The sequence below is a fragment of the Trachurus japonicus genome, unplaced genomic scaffold, assembly GCF_045865225.1.
Source record: "Trachurus japonicus isolate A0001 unplaced genomic scaffold, Traja_1.0 AP030150.1".
Classification (NCBI taxonomy): Eukaryota; Metazoa; Chordata; class Actinopteri; order Carangiformes; family Carangidae; genus Trachurus; species Trachurus japonicus.
In genome coordinates this window covers 124,660-146,804 of record NW_028220283.1, presented here as the reverse complement: position 1 = coordinate 146,804, position 22,145 = coordinate 124,660, and the positions used below count along the sequence as shown (strand labels likewise).

At 42.4% G+C, this 22,145-nt stretch overlaps 1 protein-coding gene across 1 annotated transcript in view; it reads left to right on the top strand.

Moving 5' to 3' along the window:
- LOC146960646 (odorant receptor 131-2-like) overlaps positions 1-22,145 on the top strand; it is a 42,123-nt gene that overhangs the window by 11,192 nt on the left and 8,786 nt on the right. Inside the window, exon 2 of the mRNA XM_085772196.1 lies at positions 16,751-17,035. Coding sequence (XP_085628322.1) covers positions 16,751-17,035 — 285 coding nt within the window. The remainder of the gene's footprint in view (positions 1-16,750; positions 17,036-22,145) is intronic.

Here is a 22,145-nt window from a genome sequence, read left to right as displayed (position 1 = left end):
CGGATAGTAACACAAACCTTTAACACTGAGGACAGTACAGTGACCAATACAGGTTGTGATGATACAGGGTACTATCACTCCGAGGCATTCAATGCTCGAATAGAAAGATGTAGAAAGGGAAGTCGGTATCTGTTTTTTATGGCCCAAGGGACGCACAGACAAAGGCCAGACGGGAGGAGCCTGTACTCTGAGCACAGGGGATGGTCATCCTCTGAGCATATGGACAGTGCTTCAATGCTTTAATTGACAGTGCTGTCTCCTATCTCTGATGCAAAGATTGCCGTACCAGCAAATAATAGAAAAGGAGATGACAGACTCATTGTAGGCACAATAAAATATTTTCATCAGAGTCTTGTCAACATGGAACTGGCCAGCTTCCTCAAGCAGCACATGCACTGATGGCCTTTCTTGCACAACATTTCAGTGTTGTAGTTAAATTTCATTTGATCGTCAATTATTGTATCCTGGTATAACTATTTACAATTTCATATTTAACCATTAATAACACTATTTGAAGCAGTTGAGTGGGTATGCCTAAAATCAGGACCGTGACACCCTTTAAAAGTCTTAGTCTTAGTTTGTCAAAGAAATGATTCAAAGGCTGACAGGAGCCTGTTTTTGGAGCTCAAGGTGTTTGCTAATAAAATCATGTCATCAAAATCATCAAATCGACCATAAAAAGCATTACGTCTCAGAGTTATAATTGGATAACATTAACATAACGTACTACTGCCAGTCAACTTCTTTCTTTCTTTCTTTCTGTCTGTCTGTCTGTCTGTCTGTCTGTCTGTCTGTCTGTCTGTCTGTCTGTCTGTCTTATAAGACACCAGGGGGCAACATAAGTAAGTAGATAGCAGGTAAGATGGGAATTCCAATCCGCTAAAAACAGAAGAAACAAAGAACAAAGACATCTGTCCTAACTGTGCTGCACCAATCATGTTCTGGTGGGAGATATTGTTCAAGGGGCAGCTTATTTAGTCCTTTCAGTAGATAGTACTTTGTTAAACATAAATTACAGCAGAGATGCAGGAGCCATGCACTGACAGATTCCTCTTTGTAATTACACACGTGCTGATGAGGGTGTCCTGACCAAAAGCTTGTGCATTAACAATAGGTCTTGGTTTATGATCCTGACTGAGAGAAGAGAATGACCAAAAGTGAAAGACATGACAAATATGTTACCATGATGTTTGCTGGTTTTATGTCCTGGTGGATGACTCCTCCTTGATGAATGTACTCCACCGCCATAGCTATGTCGAGTGCTATGAACTTGGCATCATCTCCTTCAAGCTAAGACAACAGGTAAAGTATAAAGATACGGAAATTAAGAATTATGAATTAAAGGAATTATTCTGAAGGGAAAGCAAATTTACTTTACAATTGACTACTTTACATTGTATTGAAGTCTCATATCTTCAGTGTTATCCCATGAATAGTTATAAAAAAAAATGTGAGGGGTATACATTACTGTACATCTGTAGGACAAGAAAAGGTCATTATTTTGCTAAATAATTTCTGGGACTGAATAGCATTACCTTTATATGGCAGTTGTCTTCATGCAGAACTGCGTCAAGTGTTGCTCCATGAATATATTCATTCGCAAGCAAAAAGTATGACGCAGTCCGGGATGCTGCAAGTAGCCGAACTATATTTGGATGAGCCAATCTCCTAACAAGAAAGCAGAAAAGTAAATAGTGAAACATAATGTAATACTAATTTCAAAGTAAATACAAAAGGAGCCTTTAAACAATTGGATATGGCAATGCAATTATTGGTATGTTCTTACAGCGAAACATTTATTTCATGTTGAATGTCAGTTTCTGTCACTCCTGCTGATCCGCACTTTACTTTCTTGACAGCTACAGGGGTTCCGTGAAAGGAACCCTTGTAGACAGTTCCAAATGCTCCTTGGCCAAGAACATCCTCCTCTTGGTATGTGATCGCATTCTCATCCACATAGGGAATCCTTGGAAGATACACTTGGGGACATATTAAAACATATTACTTACAGGAGGCACATGGTATTCCGATCACCCCTGTCATGTTTATTACTTTTTTTTTTTTACAGTCATATCTTAACAATGTATAGTGGAAGAGTGACACTCCCCACCGTATTCCTTCTGTACTTATCCTCAAGCAAGGATTAAAAATGTCGGTGTAAAAGGGGGGGGGGGCAATAAAACACACTTACATGCTGGTAGAGTAGGTGTGTCTGCGGAAGCAGCACCTACAGTGAATCAGACAACAGAGTTAAGTGTGGAAAATGCAATACAAATAATGTTTGATTTGATTCACCTCCTCCCACACATTTGTTTGCTCCTTTAGCTACACACGGTAACCAACCTTGGTTTTCACCTGTGACTTGCACTTCTCCTCTCCCTGTCTGTGTTTTTGAAGTGTCTGGCAGGAAATCCTATAGAAACATTTGGCCAAAATTATCATTCACATGTTTTCTATTATGAAAAACCCATGTCTGTGATACTAACATGACCACAATTATTGAGAAATTTAAACCTCAGATTAGAGCAAGTTTTTACCTGAGCCATAATACTGTCGTTATCACCGTCAGTATCTGGGAACAGAAATGAAAAATTATAATATATAATGTAAATACGTTTTATAATTAAAGGTATAAAACAAGTTAGGGAGAAGCTAGAAGCTTAAACTTTTTTTTTTTTTCAATTTGTTGACAGGTTGACCGGTGTATCTTTTGAGACCATTTTTTTTATCATTGATAAGCCAAAAGCATTTCAGATTTCACCTTTTTACTTGTTACCATTTCCTGATTATTGTTATTGACTACAAAATGAAAATGTTAAAGTTAAATAAAACAATTTAGTGACAATAATAGGGATATTAAATGTATTTAGTGTAAATTACTTATTTTAAATTTGACAATGACCATCTGTTTACATCGTATCAGACAGCAGCTACCACTGTGGCTCAATTCTCTGCTGTTTTCCTGCCTCCTCCATGTCATGTGCGTTTGTTTTTATTGAAGCTTTTTTATAATCAATCAGCAAACAATGGATTATCATATGCATGTTATGATGCATGTATTGTCTATTCACATGTGTCATTAACATGAGATTACAGCTTACTGGGTGGGTTTGTGTCATGGTGCAACCAAGACAAGTGTTTTATTTTTTTCCCCGACAGACACGAGAGCTGTGTCACCAGTTCACAGACTCCGATCATGCAGGTTGGCGGAGAGCCTCCATACTCTAACAAGTTGCACCTCATTTATCTAACATCACTCTATGTTTTTGTTTATGTGACGCTGAATGTGTGCTCTGCTGCAAACCAAATTGCCCTTTAAGGGACACTTGATAAAGTGAACTTGAAGTTCACAAATAGTCAGAAGCTGTTTAATGACGGTAAAATTTAACTGTAAAAATGAAACATAATATATACAAATGTCCTGTATAATTATTGTGCTCTGTGCGACTCTGATTACGGCAGCCTCTAGCAACTGTGAGTTATACTTGGAATGGTCTGGCAAGTGACTTCAAGAATTATTTTTCTGTTGTGTTGTTGCCTATATTGATTAGTAGATGTTGGTATTCTGCTAATTCTCCACATTCAAACTTTAATTCACTACAGGTGATATGGTGACTACAGTATTGTAAAAGTTTGTGACTGATTTACTAAATTAAAAGACAGCAATTTGTAACTAACCAAGCAAATATTGAAAGTAAGTCTGGCATCTGAGTAAAAAAGTATATACACTATATACACACCTGTCAGGAAACCTTCCCCCACATCTGACTTAACGTTTTCATCTGAAAAAACAAAACACAGTTCACAATCTTACAGAGCTTTGACATTTAATCCAATGACACACAAAAAAAGAGAAATGTAAAACCTGTGGAGGCGTCAATTGTTTCAGAGTCTTCTGCTAAAGATAAAGTACAATGAAAAATGTGAGCTTCTGGGCAAGCTTTACCTTGGACGTAGAATGTAATGAAAAAATAATATGTTGATAGCAAGCATACAAATACGAACCTGGCTTATCTTGTTTAAAATCCTCCAGACACACGACATCTGCAAAAAAGCACAAACATGTAATATGAAATTAATTCAAATACGACAGACGTCGACAAATACTATTAATTGCCCTGTTTCCTCTTAATTACCCATTTCTCTTCTCCCCACAAATATTGTCCGCTTCCACACATGTGACATTGATGAAATGTCTTTAAATTCAAGGTTGAATTCCTCCTTTGTCCATGTCGTTCCATCCGTATTGCAGAGGGTGAATTCACACCCCTCTGCCTCCTCCTCCGTCCAAAACCTGTTTTTTCCCATAAGAAGAAGCTCATCATAGCCTTCGTTCCCTTGAACGATTATTCTTGGGGGCGCCTCATCCAGTATCACTCTCTGGTACTGTCCAGAACGTGTTTTTGTCCTTGGCCTCCATTCCATGGGGGCCAGTCTTATCTAACATCAAAATGAAAAATGTATTCATACAAACAAAGACCTTATATACAGACATTTATACAATAAGTATCTGTGGCACAAAGTTCACAAACCTTCAGGACTTTCCCAGTTTCTTTGGCCTTTTTGCAGAGGGGGAACTGTTTTTTCTTTACAGCTGCCCCCCCTATGGCCTTTTTTGCAGCACCGAAAACCTCTGCTGCGCCTGTAATATAGATACATTTAAGATGATCATGTTGCAGGCCAAACAGTTGTCAAATAAAAGTCTTTGCATATTTGGAGCTGAATGTACAGCATCCTCCCGTAATCCATGCTGGAAGAGGGGAACATCTAAAAAATACTGGGTAGTGGGTCTCCAGATCATGACTGATCCAAAAGTTCCCCACAATTTTGTTATCTAAAGCATTATATCATTTTGGTGTTACTTACTTAAAAATGGGTTGGGTGTCCTAGATTCATCTGCAAAATGAACAGAGTATAAATGTGATGAATAGAATTCGAATAATAACACAGACAGCCGTAAAATAAATCTGTTATTTCAATAAAAAGTAAAACTTCTTGTTTCCTTTTCCTTACTTGTTTTGCAACAACAAATAGTCAAGGCTACCTTTTTTTTCCTCAGCCAGGATCTCTTTTATTTTGGAGTCGAATCCTTTCTGGGTTATCAAACCTTTAAATAAAATCAAAAGAGATAGAGAATTAAATAGATCAACTCCAATTTTATGTAGGCTATATAGACCAAAATTACTAAATAAATTTGTGTCAGGAGGGCTTAACAATCTGACCGGGTCCCCAGATAAGTGAATGCTCCAAGTGTGTGTGTGTGTGTGTGTGTGTGTGTGTGTGTGTGTGTGTGTGTGTGTGTGTGTGTGTGCGTGCGTGCGTGCGTGCGTGCGTGCGTGTGTGTGTGTGTGTGTGCTTTTGCTTTTTCTTGTGTTTTGACTGTCTTGTAAGACCATGAGGGCTGGGCACCTATGGCGCAAGACACCATGTAAAAATGTGTGTAACTAATTAACTAACTAACTGTTAGGCTAAGTGTACTGGAAAGCATAAAGGAGTAACCCATCATGGAATAACAACGCGAAAGTAGTGGTTTTAAAGATGATAGATGTTTTCTGAGGACGACATATTAAAAAAAATTCCTACTCTTTACCATTCTCGAGATCCCTCTTGAGCTGTTCATATTGCTCTATCTTGTCCATTTCCTGAAATACAAATACAGCTTTATTTTACAGACCCCAAGTCCAATATTAAAAAAGAAACAAGCAACAGATAAAAAATTAAAATTAAAAATAATTGTATTCCTACCACACACGCAGACACCACCCACACACACACAACTAAACTGATTGATTGATTGATTAATTGATTGATTGATTGACTAGCCTAGCTACTTTATTTCATCCCCGAGGGGAAATTCATTCATGGCAGCAGCAATTAACAGAAGGAAATAAAAGCAAGACAAATAATGAAATACACAATTCATAAAAACAACAATTTAATTTGACGACACGAACGTAAAACTTACAGGCTTCTCTCCACCCTTGCTTCTCGCTTCTCCATCCATGCTTCACTTCTCTTCTTCCGGTCGCGATATTTTTTTTCATTGGATAATTCCGGGAAAGTCCCGCCTTTCTCGCCGTTCTCGCCTCTGATTAACTAGATGGGCTCCATTTTCGGGTTTGATTGGCCAGAAGGGCTCTCGCCTGATTGGTTGTTTGTTTTGGCTGTGAAACGGCTGTGAAACGCAGGCTGTGGCAAAGTGTGATCAGTGCCTAGATCAATACATCCATCCGAAAACGCCAAGGCGTCTAATCTTGCTTATAAGCAAGATACTGTTAATTACTCAATATAGACCGTTTCAACCATAGATATATAAACGTAAAAGTTTATATATCTATGGTTTCAACGGTCAAAACAATAACATTGGTTCTGCGCATGCGCGAACTTTCCTGGTCCTAGTAAACATCCGGTTTGTATGACAGCGCTAGCTAGTTAGCCCATCTATGACGTGATGCGCGATAATGACTTGTCAATACTTATTGAGTCTGCCGAAAGCTGAGCAAATACGTTATGGAGAAACTTAAGGTTTCGACAGATGTTAATTTACCGGACCCGCTCAACAAAATAGAAAGAGGGAGGCTTTTTAGAGAAGACTGTAAGCTGTTACCAACCGTAACATACCCAGACGTGTACCACTACTTGGTCGATACTGCGTGTGTTTATAGCAGAGAGGCTGTGAAAGCTTACCGTAGTCTGGATGCTTACAACTATTTTCTGAGTGGAAAGGTGGGGAAAATTCAGTCCTTCACGGATAAAGATTATCACATCGTTTATGGGGAGGTTGGGGCCAGTCAGACAGTAAGCAAAACATACTCGGCTTGGTTCATCGCTAAGAAGGAGGGCGAGATCGTTAGTGGTCACTGTACCTGTATGGCAGGGCAAGTATAGTAATGATAACAATATAAAGTGTGTTTCCAGTCAACACTGTATATTAAAATGCTGATCCCTGTCATGCTTTTTTAGGCTTGGTGAAGTGTGCAGTCATGTTGCTGCTATCCTGGTTGCAGTAGAGCAGGCTGTGAGAGAGGGACTAAATAACCCATCTGCTGTCATTCCAGTAATGTCTGTCAAAGCACATCATTATTCAGGGAATTAATAACTGAGACAGAGCCTGATGCCAAACGTGCTGCATCCATGCTCAAGAATAGTCTACCTATGTCCTGCTTCAGCTTGCTATGCTTATGCTCAATAAATTATTTGTTCTTATTTCAGAGTTGTCTGACTGATTTTAAGTTAACTTAAGGATGAAATAGCTGGTAATGACTTTGATCACTGTAAAGGAATGTGGTTGTGTTAAAGCTAATACAGGATATGTGTATTTCCAGATTGAGCCTAAACAAATAACTGAAATAGATTTCTCAAACCCAACGGCACTTATGAGTACGAAAGACCGACCAATCAGACCATCAGCTGAACCTGCTCAGGTTTCACCGAGCAAGTTCTTTTCAGCTTTGAAGGTAAATGAAATCCTGCAGGTACCTGTAAGACATTGCAATTAAACTAACAACTGTCATTATCTGCTAATACATCACAATATTGTATTTGGTGTTATCTCACCATTTATTTGGCATCATTTTTTTTTATGTTATTACAGGAACAAGCCCCAGATTGTGCTTTTTTCACAATTATGAGTGACAGTGACACAGATACTGCATCAGAGGGTGAGGTGCAGGCAGAGTATCAGCAGGCTGGAATGCAGGACAGGAGTGCAGATCAGGCAGAGGCAGCCCATATGTTGATGCAGGTTGAAAGCAGTGACACTACAACTGAGGCAGACAAGGCAGACACAGGGACTGGCATGGCAGAGCTTGATGAAGCAACATTTCAAAATGACTTACCGAGTCCACTTACACGTCTGTATGGCGTACAATATGAGTATCTCCCTAGTGCAGATCTGGAGAAACACTTGGATGCAGTAATGCTCAACCTGCCGACAATGTTTAGTCCATCTAGCTGTCAGCTGCTACAGGAGAGTACAGTTGGGCAGGCATTGTGTACTCTCTGGTTTGAGCACAGGAAGGGCAGAATCACAGCCAGTCACTTTGGTCAGGTGTTAAAATGTAAGACAGCCCAAAGCACAATTGTGTCCAATATCATGGGTTACACAACAACCAAGACCACACCTTCACTTACTTGGGGCAGAGACAACGAAAAACACGCCAGACAGGCATTTTTAACATTAGAGGGTGTAAATCATAATAAACTCGCTGTCAAGGATATTAGCCTGGTCGTACATCCTCAAAACCCACACCTTGGAGCTAGCCCTGATGGCATTGTCCACTGCTTATGTTGCCCTCCATCAGTTTTAGAAATAAAGTGCCCATCAAAATATTCCAATGTGGCAATAACTGAGGCAGTAGGAAAAAAGGACTTTTGTCTTGATGAGAACTTGCAACTAAAAGAGGACCACATGTACTTTGCCCAGGTACAGGGACAAATGGCACTGTGCAAGTTAAGAGCAGCGTATTTCGTTGTGTGGACAACTAAACAGTGCCACATTCAGTATAACATTTTCTGAGCAGTATTGGGTGCAAACACAGGCAAAATTAGATGTATTTTACAGGCAACATGTCCTCCGTGAAATCTGCACTCAACGCATACTAAAGCAGTGGGAGATGGCTGAAAAAACATGTGTCTGCAAACGAGTTCTCAGGCTCAGTGTTGCACTGTGTGCTACATGCAAGGGTGTTTTTCACCTGCAGTGTCTTGGTCTGAAAAGGCATCCATCTACCGCATGGCTGTGTTCACAGTGTCAGTAAAAAGTGAAGGTCATCACAGGATTTCTTTTGAGGCAGGGTAATGGAGCAGGCAGCTTTAGATGAGAAGGAACGCTGCATGAGACACATACTTGCATGCTATAGAAAAGTTAAAATCGCCTCTCTAGGAGTATCTGAAAATATCTGTAGGTTCCTTATTAAAGAAGCCTTAGATTGGTGCTCTAATCATCCCTCGACATTGACGACAACAACAACAACAACAATAAAAACTCAACACAATCTTCTTGGTTCTGTTCCACAGTTTACTTCAAAAATAAAGCCATGATACTTACATTAATCCAGCAAGAGAAAAATACAAAGTGAGTTCATAAAAGAGAGGTACAAATACTGTGTGGCTGCAATGCATGCTGCCGGACCAAATTACTCCTCAGGTAACCACACTCACACAGACAGATCCCTAAGCAGCATAAACAGAAATTAAATATGTACATATAACAAAAAGCCTGAAAATACTCTGAAATTATCCATACACACATTTCAAGTGCAATGAATTACACTATTAACTTGTTTTTTACTGTTAATATGAAACGTTAACATTTTGATCTGTATATGTTACATTTATGAATGTGTAAGGTCATTTATAAGAATAAACATATCACCTTCTAATATTTAAACCTAAATTATTATCCAAATATTTATTAACCTGAATTGTATTTATCTTATCTTACTCTATCTAACATTATTTCTAATTGCACAAATACAACATATAAAATGTTTAAACTAAATTGCTTTGTTGACCGATGTACTGTATACACTAATGTTTACATATTATCACTTGTGCTATGAATAAAAAAGTTGGACAGCAGTATCCCACCTTTTTTGTCCATGGGGTCTGTATTCTCAGAAACTTAGTTGACCACAACATTAACCCTCCTGTTGTCCTCCTGGGTCAAGGAAGGAAGGAGGGACGAAGGGAAAGAAGTACGGAAGGAAGGAAGGACAAAGGGATAGATAGGAGTAAAGAAGGAAGGGAAAAAGGAAAGAAAGACAGAAGGAGGGAGGGAACAGATTGGGTCAATTTGACCCAGAAGGACGACAGGAGGGTTTAAAAAACAAAAACATTTGAGTTGTGTTCTGAATTACAAGTGATATTGTTACAGCAGAGAATGTCCTATATTGTAAAGACTTTGGTTACAGTCATTACAGTTTACATCAGAGATCCCACATAAGGGCCAGTCAAGTTACCTTCAACGGACAAGGGGTTTATCAAGGTTTGACAAAGCAGCACAAACCAGTAATATTTTATCAATTGTGGCCATGCTGTCTGATGTGCTGCGTTTAATCATGCTGATTGGCAATGTATTTTTCAAAATGTGAAAGGTCTTCAGTTTGCCAATACAGCGTTCAACATGTATCCTTGCCCGTGACATCTGGCGAGACATTGATACCTCAAGTCCTGTTAGTTGTGTTTTTCCACGAGTCGATGCTGGTATTAGGAGTCTCACACCTTTTGTGGCAAAATATTCTGGAAAATTGAATCCTCTGTCCGCTAGAACAACATCTCCATGCTCTAAGACGTCAATTAAACCAGACTTCTGTGTGATTACTTTGTCACTTGCACGCCCACCCCAAGCTTTGGAGATGAAAGTGACAGCTCCTGTTGGACTTATTCCTATAAGAAATTTTATTGTGTTGTGGGACTTGTACTGGGAATATGTTACAGCCCTGGCACTGAGAGATGTTGGTCGCTGTATGAAGATTTCGCTGCAATCGATGATGCATCTTACACCTTTGAAGAGCTTTGATCTGAATAGATTTGGTAGATTCTTCCTCACAAGTTCTCGAGATGGCCAGTGAATGAGACAATGTAAGCGTACTGACATAACATGCAGCCAGTCATGGAAAATGACAGATATGGCACCACAACTACAGTTGAATCTGTAAGACAAATCCTGATGAGTCAGGCCAAGGCGTAATTTCATCAGCACAGCAAGGAGTTGTTTTTCTGGTGTCACTCCTGAGGTTATGGGAGCCCATGCTGTTGTAAGGTAGGTCAACAGTGTAAAAAACATTGCAGCAGAAGGAAGTCCAGTGTAGAATTTGACTTTGCTATCATTTTTTATGTCACATGCAGGAGACCACTGCTGTATTTCACCTTGCATGTGTGTTTTTATCTTCATCTCCAGGTCTTTGTTTTGATGTTTCAGAGCAGCATTTTCATTTAACAGATCTTCAATATCTTTCATAGAAAGATCTGTCCCAACTGATGTCTCATTCTTGGAGCTTCCAGCTTCACAATTCACTTCACCAGGAGCGGCTGCTGCGGCGGTGGCTGCGGCTGCTGCTCGATTAGTTGACCTCCAGTATCTCTCTGTTCCCTTAACTTTCTGATGTCTGTGAGGCAGCTTTGAAGGAGCAAAGTCTGGATGGAGAGGGTCATCTGATGGCTTACCTGCAAAATGTACAGAAAGTATAAATTTAAATTTAAATACATTTATGAAGAGTCTTACACCTTTTCCAAAATGTAGGGACGAAGGGACTAGGTGCTTTCTCATCACCCAACAGCTACACATAGACCTATTATGAATCTGTACTTCTGTGCTTCCTTGTTATATTAAATTAGTTATTAAGCTGTCAACAACCAAATTTGTTTGTCATATTTAAACAACAACGAAGTTTAATACTTTAAAATGTCACCTGTTTGTGGGTAAACTTGATAAACAACATTTAGCATCATTTCTAAACATTGAGTGAAAACCCATCAAGCACTATTCAAATGTTAAACTCATCATTATACCGTCTATGAAGGAGTTGAACTGTATGTTGGATAATGTGTTAAATGCCTACAGGAGGGACTGGCTGAAACAAAATGAGTTAGTTTGTGAGTGGTTGGAATAATAACACCAGACATCCCAGGATTTTCAAGTTAACGCTATCGGTAGCTTGCATTAATTATTTAACAGCTTTATTTTCATAGGTAACTAACTCATAGTAGCTAATCGTTAGCTGGCGCTAGTTAGCAACAGTGTTACCTTGCAAACATTACAATCCCGGACATACTAAGAAGCCTTGTCACCGTAAATGAGAACAGACGCAAAGCTTGTGTGCAATGCTAGCAGCTGCTAACTAAATGTAGCTGTGTTGGCTAACGTTAGTGCTGGCTAGCACGGTCTAAGCAGGCTGCTCGGCCCCGATGCGGCTTGTCATAAGTTCTTACTAAATTATGCCGTTACATCATTAGCAGTGTTGTGTTTTTTTTTTAACTTACCGGTAACGAAATGGGTGCTGCAGACCCTAGAGTTCGTCGTTGGTTTCCAGTTGTCCCGTCGGAGTGCCGCAATCCAAGCGTTGCGCTGCTTTGTTTCCTTAGGAAAACGATACACTTTGATTTCCGACAGTAGGTTTGTGCCTGGTCGGAGGGAACAGCCTACGACTGAGCAACAAGGTCCTAAAACCAATTTAGCCATTTTCCCCCCAGGAAAAAAGTCAAAACACTGTGATCCGAGAGGCGAAACAACAAACACTCAGAGAGTTCAAAGTGCGTTCGATGCGAGACCGGAAGTCTGACTGGAACACGGAAGTCGTACCGGAAGAGGCGTTGAAACGGTCTATAGGCTAGCCTATAGATAATTATTGCTAAAAAGCTTTGATGTCATAGGCCTACATAGGATAGGCTACATAGGCTAACAATAAATCATTGCAACAACTGAATGACTGGCCCCTTAGGGTTCACAGCATTCTCTGGCCATTTGTATCATTTTTGAGCTGCCTAAGTGAATTTCCCTTTAGTCTATCTATCTATCTATCTATCTATCTATCTATCTATCTATCTATCTATCTATCTATCTATCTATCTATCTATCTATCTATCTATCTATCTATCCATCTATCCATCCATCCATCTGTCAATGCTACTCTACAGTAACGTAATTATGTAGTAGGCATGTTACTGTAATAAACAAATTTACAGTAACAATTATCACTACTGTAATCCTATTTGTTTGAATAAAAAATTAAACTGGAACAACAGTTATTTCAAAATATAAATTCTTTATTTGAAACTGCATCTTTTATATTCATGGATTGCAGTGACGTCACGTCGAAGTGACCCCTAATACATCCATGAGTGACCCATACATGTGTATGGAAGTGACCGCCGCCGTATTTGTGTCCAATTTGACACTTCTCATCATGAGAGCATGCAAACCGCAGGATGGAAATGACAGTTTCTTGACAAAATGACAGGGTTTTTCATAGGCTACATCCTGTCTCGGTTTATTTCTCCATAATAGACAAACTCTATATTATCCCAAGTAGGACACGATTCATGAGTGAATTAATTTCATCCCATCGCAGTTATCTGATGGTGAGAGAACTTTTACATTTTTTCTCAATCGCTTTGGTGCTTTTTTCACATCACTCTTAACATTTGCACAACAGTTAGTGCATTTCTCAAAACAATTATTACCAACTGCAAAACCTAAGTGGACAACCTGCAAAAGCGCATCACTTGGTACACTTGCTCAAAATGGATAGTCCATCCCTCAAAAGCAAGTAATTATGTCAGTGAAACTGTCAGTGTCGTCAAAATGAGAAGTCCTGACATCATCGTTTTTGAAGAAGACAGTCAAATGGCTTTGTCATGTTTTCATTATGACACTTTATTCTCTATGTGTTTTTCAATCCAAAAAAAGATACTACCTGAAAATACTCAAGACAGCACCATACACTATACAGCCATGTGAAGTAGGCCTACAGTTACACATTACTGGATGTAGTGGAGCTACTGAATGTTTCAAATTTTTACTATATGCTCTTTGCAATTCTTATTTGTTCACAGCATTGTGCAAAGAGTAGGATTTTCATCTTTTAGGGAAATCTTTACTGTGTTTGCTGTAATACTAGCTACAGTAGGCTACAGTAAATCTGTTCTCTTGTGAAGCTGTAAGTCTAAATGTAAATCTAAAATATGATTGTCCCACTGTGGCTTACAGGACACAATGAGCAGTGCAGATTGTTTAGTGCTGAATTACCGTCCAATGCTATAGCTACCTGTTCTTCCTTATTGCAGATGAATAGTAATTTAATTTGCAGTGTTTCTCCCAACATTTACAATGAGTTTGACAGATTTTTAAAACTAGTTCAACAATTTTCTATGTAATGACTCAAGCAATGAAATGAGGACTATTAGCCTAGTTTTTTAGGGAAAGACTATTCAGCGTTCAAAAGTATAGTTCATTTTGACTGATGTTACACACTACTCCACTCCGTGTTTATTAACACAGCAATCTGAAAAACAAAACAACAGACACTTAATTGTGACTTGTAACATTTGTTGCCAAAGTAGCGCTGGACTTCCCTCATATCCTACTGGTTGCTACGACAACGGGGGCAGCCCGGCAGCAGCAACAAGAGCGACCATGTAACGTTTAGTACAATACGACACAACCAACACGATCCAACCGTCACGAAACAACCATGTAAACAACACAAACAACAGCGACTATGTCAGCACGTAAAGACGATACATTTACAACGTCGAGATATTGACGACATACCAACAACATACAACAACGGCCGCCAAATGCAGCCACCGAACTCTCACTAACTATAACATTTCTAACACATAGTAAACACAACGAACACCACCGCGATTGAAGAGAAAATACAGAAAACAGAGAAAACATCTAGACATGGGTGCTTGTGTGGACTAACGTTAGACTCATCTGAAAAAAACAACAACAACAGGCACTTAATTGTGGCTTGTAACATTAAGTTGCCAAAGTAGCGCTAGACTTCCCTCATATCCTACTGGTTGCTACGACAACGGGGGCCCACAGCAACCACCCGCGGTTACCATGCGCCATCTACTGACGTAAGGTGGTAAACCAGGTCTGTCATTCCTGCAATCTATTAAAAATGTTCAGGGTGCCACACTGACATGACATTAACAAATGATAATGTTATAAGAATTTAATGAAAGAAACTTGTCCAAAAGCATTTGCTATTTGTTCAGAGGAAGGAGGAACTGCTACTATGATGTGAACAAATGACTAGGCTACTTTCATTCTGATCTGAGAATAGCACCAAAGCGATTGAGGAAAAACTGTAGCCTATAACACTTAGGACATTACAAATGGCTTCAATGACTTCTTTGTTTGTTCAGTTTAAGTCATACGTTTCAGAGGAAAAAGTTAATGTCATTAAAAAAAAGGGATTTCATGAGTTAAATTAGTTAGTTGAGTTAAATACAAGCCAAATTACAGTACCGCCATCTACTGGCCGATTTTGGTGCAGCGGCTAGGATTTAATATTGAATGAAACCTTTATGCAGCAATCACAAATAATCTATCATTTTATTGTCATTGCAACAATTTCTCAACTTTCGCCACCAGGCCCCAGGGGGTTCCTGCACGTGTGTGCTGAAGGTGACAGGTTAACTTGACAGTACTACAGTAGTTCTGTTTGTTTATCATGTCAGTTTTGTGTGTGACAGTTTGTTGGGATTAAGAACATAATTCCCTGGTGATAGGCATGCTGAAAAGAAAAAAAGAGAGAGAGACGCGCCTGGGTATTGCAGCTGTAAAAAAAAAAAAAAAAAAAAGAAGAAGAAGAAGAAAGAAAAGAAATATGATGTGTCGGAATGGCGGTACCAAAAAGTGTGGGATTACCGGCATGTCTAGATAGAGGGATGTCGATATAGTATAGCTATATATATTTGATGCGGCCTCTTTTAAGTTGCATGTTCTGTCACTGCTGCAAATTTCTATTAAACTGTGCGTAATAGTCGCGCGTAATCCTCGCTGGTGAAACACTTCGTCCATTTATGGATAAATTAGTGGAAATTAGTTAGTAGCCAACATTAACTGAGAGTTATAATAATAATCATTAAAAAAACGACACACAACATTACATGTATGTTGAAAATAGTGTACTGTAGGCTATGGCATTGTGTGTGCCTTACAGTTTTATCAATCGGCCCGCTTCAAAACTCATTCCTGTGTGTGTGTGTGTGTGTGTGTGTGTGTGTGTGTGTGTGTGTGTGTGTGTGTGTGTGTTGGAAGCGAACTTCAGCGTCGTTGCTGGCGAATCAGCTGTTGTCCTGATACACACTGTGACATATTTTTTCATGATGCCGTTCATGATGATTCTGAGAGCTTATAGATGACGGCGTAACGTGTGATGCCGTTCATGATGATTCTGAGAGCTTATAGATGACGTCGTAACGTGTGAGGCCGTTCATGATGATTCTGAGAGCTTATAAATGACGGCGTAACGTGTGAGGCCGTTCATGATGATTCTGAGAGCTTATAGATGACGGCGTAACGTGTGAGGCCGTTCATGATGATTCTGAGAGCTTATAAATGACGGCGTAACGTGTGAGGCCGTTCATGATGATTCTGAGAGCTTATAAATGACGGCGTAACGTGTGAGGCCGTTCATGATGATTCTGAGAGCTTATAGATGACGGCGTAACGTGTGAGGCCGTTCATGATGATTCTGAGAGCTTATAAATGACGGCGTAACGTGTGAGGCCGTTCATGATGATTCTGAGAGCTTATAGATGACGGCGTAACGTGTGAGGCCGTTCATGATGATTCTGAGAGCTTATAAATGACGGCGTAACGTGTGAGGCCGTTCATGATGATTCTGAGAGCTTATAGATGACGGCGTAACGTGTGAGGCCGTTCATGATGATTCTGAGAGCTTATAGATGACGGCGTAACGTGTGAGGCCGTTCATGATGATTCTGAGAGCTTATAAATGACGGCGTAACGTGTGAGGCCGTTCATGATGATTCTGAGAGCTTATAAATGACAGCGTAACGTGCGATGCCGTTGAGGCTGATTCTGAGAGCTTATAATTGACAGCGTAACGTGTGAGGCCGTTCAGTCTAACTCTGAAGGCTTAGTGATGAAGACCTGATGAAGTTTGGTGCGAGTATGACAGAGGTTTTCCTCAGACCATATACCTTTTCATCTGAGGTCTGACACTGAAGTCTGATCCTGAGGATGTCCTAAAATGTACACCGTACTGCTGCTGCATCTGGTGCAGCTGGGCCTCAGTCTCTCATCAACTATTAACAACCCCTTGCTCACAGCCATCTCAAAGTTCCTTGACAGGATAGTAATTGTTCGCATTAGTAATGTCCTTTATGTGTGTATTATAATCTTCCCAAGATGTCTGAGTGCTCTAATCTATGGCATCAGAGATAAGACAATCAGACCTGTCCTCATGTATCATCTCTGTTGTCAGTGGAAACCCTCACTCCCTCTCTCAGAAGTCTCAACCAAGGCAAAAATTATTATACTTTATAGGTAAATATTAACTTCAACTTAATCTGATTTGCTGTATACTACTAATGACCTGGAGTTATGAGTACTTCATTTGGATGTATGATGAACAATTGTCGGGGTTTCTTTGTGAGAATATTTGACCTAACACTGACCCTAACCATTAAGACACACACATCCAGATTCAGAAACAGTTTCTTCCCCCAGGCCATCACAGCACTAAACTCACAATAAACACTGTTGTACTACGAACTCAACGAACTATGACCATTCAGTACTGTCATGCACTGTAGTATGGCAGCTGATGCCAATTGCACTACGGACTATGATTGTTTTATATATGTGTGATGTGTGGATGAGATGACTGCTGCTTTTTTATTCATTCATTCTATTTATATACATTGTGTTTATGCACCACTAGGAGTAGCATCTCCAATTTCGTTGTATCTGATACAACGGCAATAAAGTTTCTATTTTATTCTATTCTAACCCCTAAACCTACTTTGAAATGTTAACACTGCAAGCCATTATGTTAAAGGGATAGTTCAACATTTTGGCAAATTGGCCCATTGCCATAATACCTATAGTCATAGCAGTAGGTTCCCTACCTTTAATTGTCTGAGTTGTTTTCAAGGTAAATTCATGCAAAACCGCTTAAAGGGGAACTAAACCCCTCAGTTTTGGATGACGTGCTCTAAGCTTGAAATTCAAAAAATGCCTTGATTATGGGCGGGACTCCAGGAGCACTCTCCGATCCCCCCTCCCCCTCCCCCCTGCGCCCCATTCACACCCGCGAAATCACACAAAAGAGAAAAAAAAGTAATAAACACACATCGACACTTCTGCTAGCGCTAACGAGCTACTAACGAGCTACTAACGAGCTACTCTAACAGCACTAGTAGCGTGGACACTACTAGGAGAGGACGCCAGAGCCGTGACACAACATCTACAGCTGATCCGCCGGCTCGTTAACTTGTTAACGGCTCGTTAGCGCCGGCCGCACTAACGATTCCCGTTCCGGCAGCCGTTAGCCGCAGCAGAGCAGCTAGAGTGCCTAGCAACCGTTAGCGGCAGGCAGCAGCCGGTGCTGATTGGTCGGGGAGCTAGTGGCCGGTGACGAAAGCTGCCTCCAAAACGTCATCTGCCTCCATCTCAGCCAATAGAAAAATTTGATTGTAATAGCCGTGTTTCAACCCATAGAGGGCAGTCACTCTACATTTTTACTACAAAATACACCAAATTGAAATATTTTGACTAAAATGTCAAAAGTTGGACCAGAATCAACTGACAACACTACCTTATACCCAAATGTATTTATTTTCAGCAGAAAAAAGTGGTTTAGGGGTTTAGTTCCTCTTTAAGCGCGTTGCCTTCAGGGGCAGTTTTTCAGCAAGCAGTCTCTGTATTTACCTCGAAAAGCGTTATGGAGTTTTTGGATTGTGTATTTGATGAGGGAAACAAAGAAATCCCATTAGCCTCCGTAGTGTAGCTCTGAGCAGCTTGCGGTTGTGCTCCGCCATTCTAAAAATAGCTTACACCCACAAATGAAACAAACAAACCTACTGCTATGACTATAGTGATTATGGCAATGGGCCGATTTGCCAAAATGTTTAACTATCCCTTTAAATGAGTAATTTAGGAAAAGATCCAACTCATCTGGCTCCACCTACAGCCTGTAATAGTATTTGCCAAAATCCACAGTGACCGAAGATTCTCCTCCAGTCAGGTAGAGGGAGCAGGAGGAGCAGCCAATTGCAGCTCGTCGTAGTAAGCTGACAAAAGTGAAAGTAAAGTCCGCAACTTGGTCAGAAATTTCTTCTTTTTTTTTTTTTAAGTATATTTTTTGGCTTTTTTGCCTTTATTCGATAGCTCATAGTGAGATAGACAGGAAAGGGGGAGGCAGAGAGGGGGAATGACATGCAGGAAAGGTCTGCCCGACGCAGGACTCGAACCGGGGACGCCTGTGTTGAGGACTGTAGCCTCTACATGGGGCGGCTGCTTTAACCACTGCGCCACGCACCGCCCCAACTTGGTCAGAAATTTCAAGACAATACACCAGCGGTACTCAATAGGCAGCCCCCGGGCCACATCCGGCCCGCCGGCCACCTATTTGTGGCCCTAGAACTGTTATTTCTTAAGTATGTGTTTTGGTTGGGTCAACACGATATCGAGACTTGTCTCCATGCCAATGATACACAGACAGCCTGTTACTTGTAACCCAGTAGCACTCTGAGAGAAGTGTAATGTTTGTTTGCCTGTGTATCCTGTTTTGTGATGACTGTAACATGTTTGTTGTTGGTTTCATGAATTTGGATGTTCACATTTAAAATATGATTATATACACACTTAAGAAATAGCTAATTTTCATAAATTAATATCAAAGATTGTGGGTATGCTTTAGAAAATTCAGAGGAAGGGATCTCAGTGTTTCCCATTAATTAACTCGTTTGGGTCTGCCACTGATTCTCAAGAAAAGAAAAAAAGAATTATTAATTAGCATACTATATTATTGCGTTTCACCATAATGTCAGTGTCATGTCGCGCTGGTCTGCCAATAAACGCTAAATGCGTCAGGTCGCTGTAACTGTACAGTGTTCAAATAGTTACCGCAACTTTAGCGTTTATTGGTAGCCCAGCGTGACATAACACTGACATGATGGTGAAAGGCACCGCCACCTTACCGTGGTGGAGGGGTTTGAGCACCCGAATGATCCTAGGAGCTATGTTGTCCGGGGCTTAATGCCCCTGGTAGGGTCTCCCAAGGCAAACAGGTCCTAGGTGACGGGTCAGACAAAGAGCGGTTCAAAGCCCCTTATGAAGAAGAAAACAGCAAGGAAGTGTACGTCGCCCGGACTGGCGTTACCGGGGCCCCACCCTGGAGCCAGGCCTGGGGTCGGGGCCGGGTCTTGGCCCACGGGACCCGGCCGGGCGCAGCCCGAACGAGCGACGTGGGCCCGCCCTCCCGTAGGCCCACCACCCGCGGGAGGGTTCATAAGGGGCAGGTGCCGTGTGTTTTGGGTGGCAGCCGTGGGCGGGGGCCCCGGCGACCCAATCCCCGGACGACGACTCTGGCTTTAGGGACATGGAATGTCACCTCGCTGGGGGGGAAAGAGCCTGAGCTCGTGCGGGAGGCTGAGAGGTACCGACTAGAGATAGTCGGGCTCACCTCCACGCACAGCCTGGGCTCTGGAACCCAACTCCTTGAGAGAGGTTGGACTCTCTTCCACTCTGGAGTTGCCCATGGTGAGAGGCGGCGAGCTGGTGTGGGCTTGCTCATAGCTCCCCAGCTCAGCCGCCATGTGTTGGAGTTCTCCCCACTTAACGAGAGGGTCGCTTCCCTGCGCCTTCGGGTCGGGGATAGGTCTCTCACTGTCGTTTCGGCCTACGGGCCGAACGGCAGTGCAGAGTACCCGGCCTTCCTGGAGGCCCTGGGAGGGGTGCTGGAAAGTGCCCCAACTGGGGACTCCATCGTTCTGTTGGGGGACTTCAACGCTCACGTGGGCAGCGACAGTGTTACCTGGAGAGGTGTGATTGGGAGGAACGGCCTCCCCGATCTGAACCCGAGCGGTGTTTTGTTATTGGACTTCTGTGCTAGCCACAGTCTGTCCATAACAAACACCATGTTCGAGCATAAGGGTGTCCATCAGTGCACGTGGCACCAGGACACCCTAGGCCAGAGGTCAATGATCGACTTTGTAGTCGTGTCATCTGACCTCCGGCCGTATGTCTTGGACACTCGGGTGAAGAGAGGGGCTGAGCTGTCAACTGATCACCACCTGGTGGTGAGTTGGATCCGCTGGCAGGGGAGGAAGCTGGTCAGACCTGGAAGACCCAAGCGTATCGTGAGGGTCTGCTGGGAACGTCTGGCAGAATCCCCTGTCAGGGAGGTCTTCAACTCCCACCTCCGGGAGAGCTTTGACCGGATTCCGAGGGAGGCTGGAGACATTGAGTCCGAATGGACCATGTTCTCCACTTCCATTGTTGACGCGGCCGTCCGGAGCTGCGGCCGTAAGGTCTCCGGCGCCTGTCGCGGCGGCAATCCCCGAACCCGGTGGTGGACACCGGAAGTAAGGGATGCCGTCAAGCTGAAGAAGGAGTCCTACCGAGCCTGGCTAGCTTGGGGGACCCCCGAGGCAGCTGACGGGTACCGGCAGGCCAAGCGGACGGCAGCCCGGGCGGTCACAGAAGCAAAAACTCGGGTCTGGGAAAAGTTCGGGGAGGCCATGGAGGAGGACTACCGGTCGGCCTCGAGGAAATTCTGGCAAACCATCCAGCGCCTCAGGAGGGGGAAGCAGTGCTCCGCCAACACTGTTTACAGTGGAGGAGGGGAGCTGTTGACCTCGACTGGGGATATCGTCGGGCGGTGGAAGGAATACTTCGAGGATCTCCTCAATCCCACTGACACGCCTTCCGTCGAGGAAGCAGAGGCTGAGGATTCAGAGGTTGATTCATTCATCACCCAAGCTGAAGTCACTGAGGTAGTCCGGAAGCTCCTCAGTGGCAAGGCACCGGGGGTGGATGAGATCCGCCCTGAGTACCTCAAGTCTCTGGATGTTGCGGGGCTGTCGTGGCTGACACGCCTCTGCAGCATCGCGTGGCAGTCGGGGACAGTGCCTCTGGACTGGCAGACCGGGGTGGTGGTCCCTCTATTCAAGAAGGGGGACCGGAGGGTGTGTTCCAACTACCGGGGGATCACACTCCTCAGCCTCCCGGGGAAAGTCTATTCCAGGGTGCTGGAGAGGAGAATTCGGCCGATAGTCGAACCTCGGATTCAGGAGGAACAATGCGGTTTTCGCCCTGGCCGTGGAACGCTGGACCAGCTCTACACCCTCCGCAGGGTGCTCGAGGGTGCATGGGAGTTTGCCCAACCAGTCCACATGTGTTTTGTGGACTTGGAGAAGGCTTTCGACCGTGTCCCACGTGGCATCCTGTGGGAGGTGCTCCGAGAGTATGGGGTCGGAGGCCCTCTGCTGAGGGCTGTACGGTCCCTGTATGACCGGAGCAGGAGCTTGGTTCGCATTGCCGGCAGTAAGTCAGACCTGTTCCCGGTGCGTGTTGGACTCTGGCAGGGCTGCCCTTTGTCACCGGTTCTGTTCATTATTTTTATGGACAGAATTTCTAGGCGCAGCCAAGT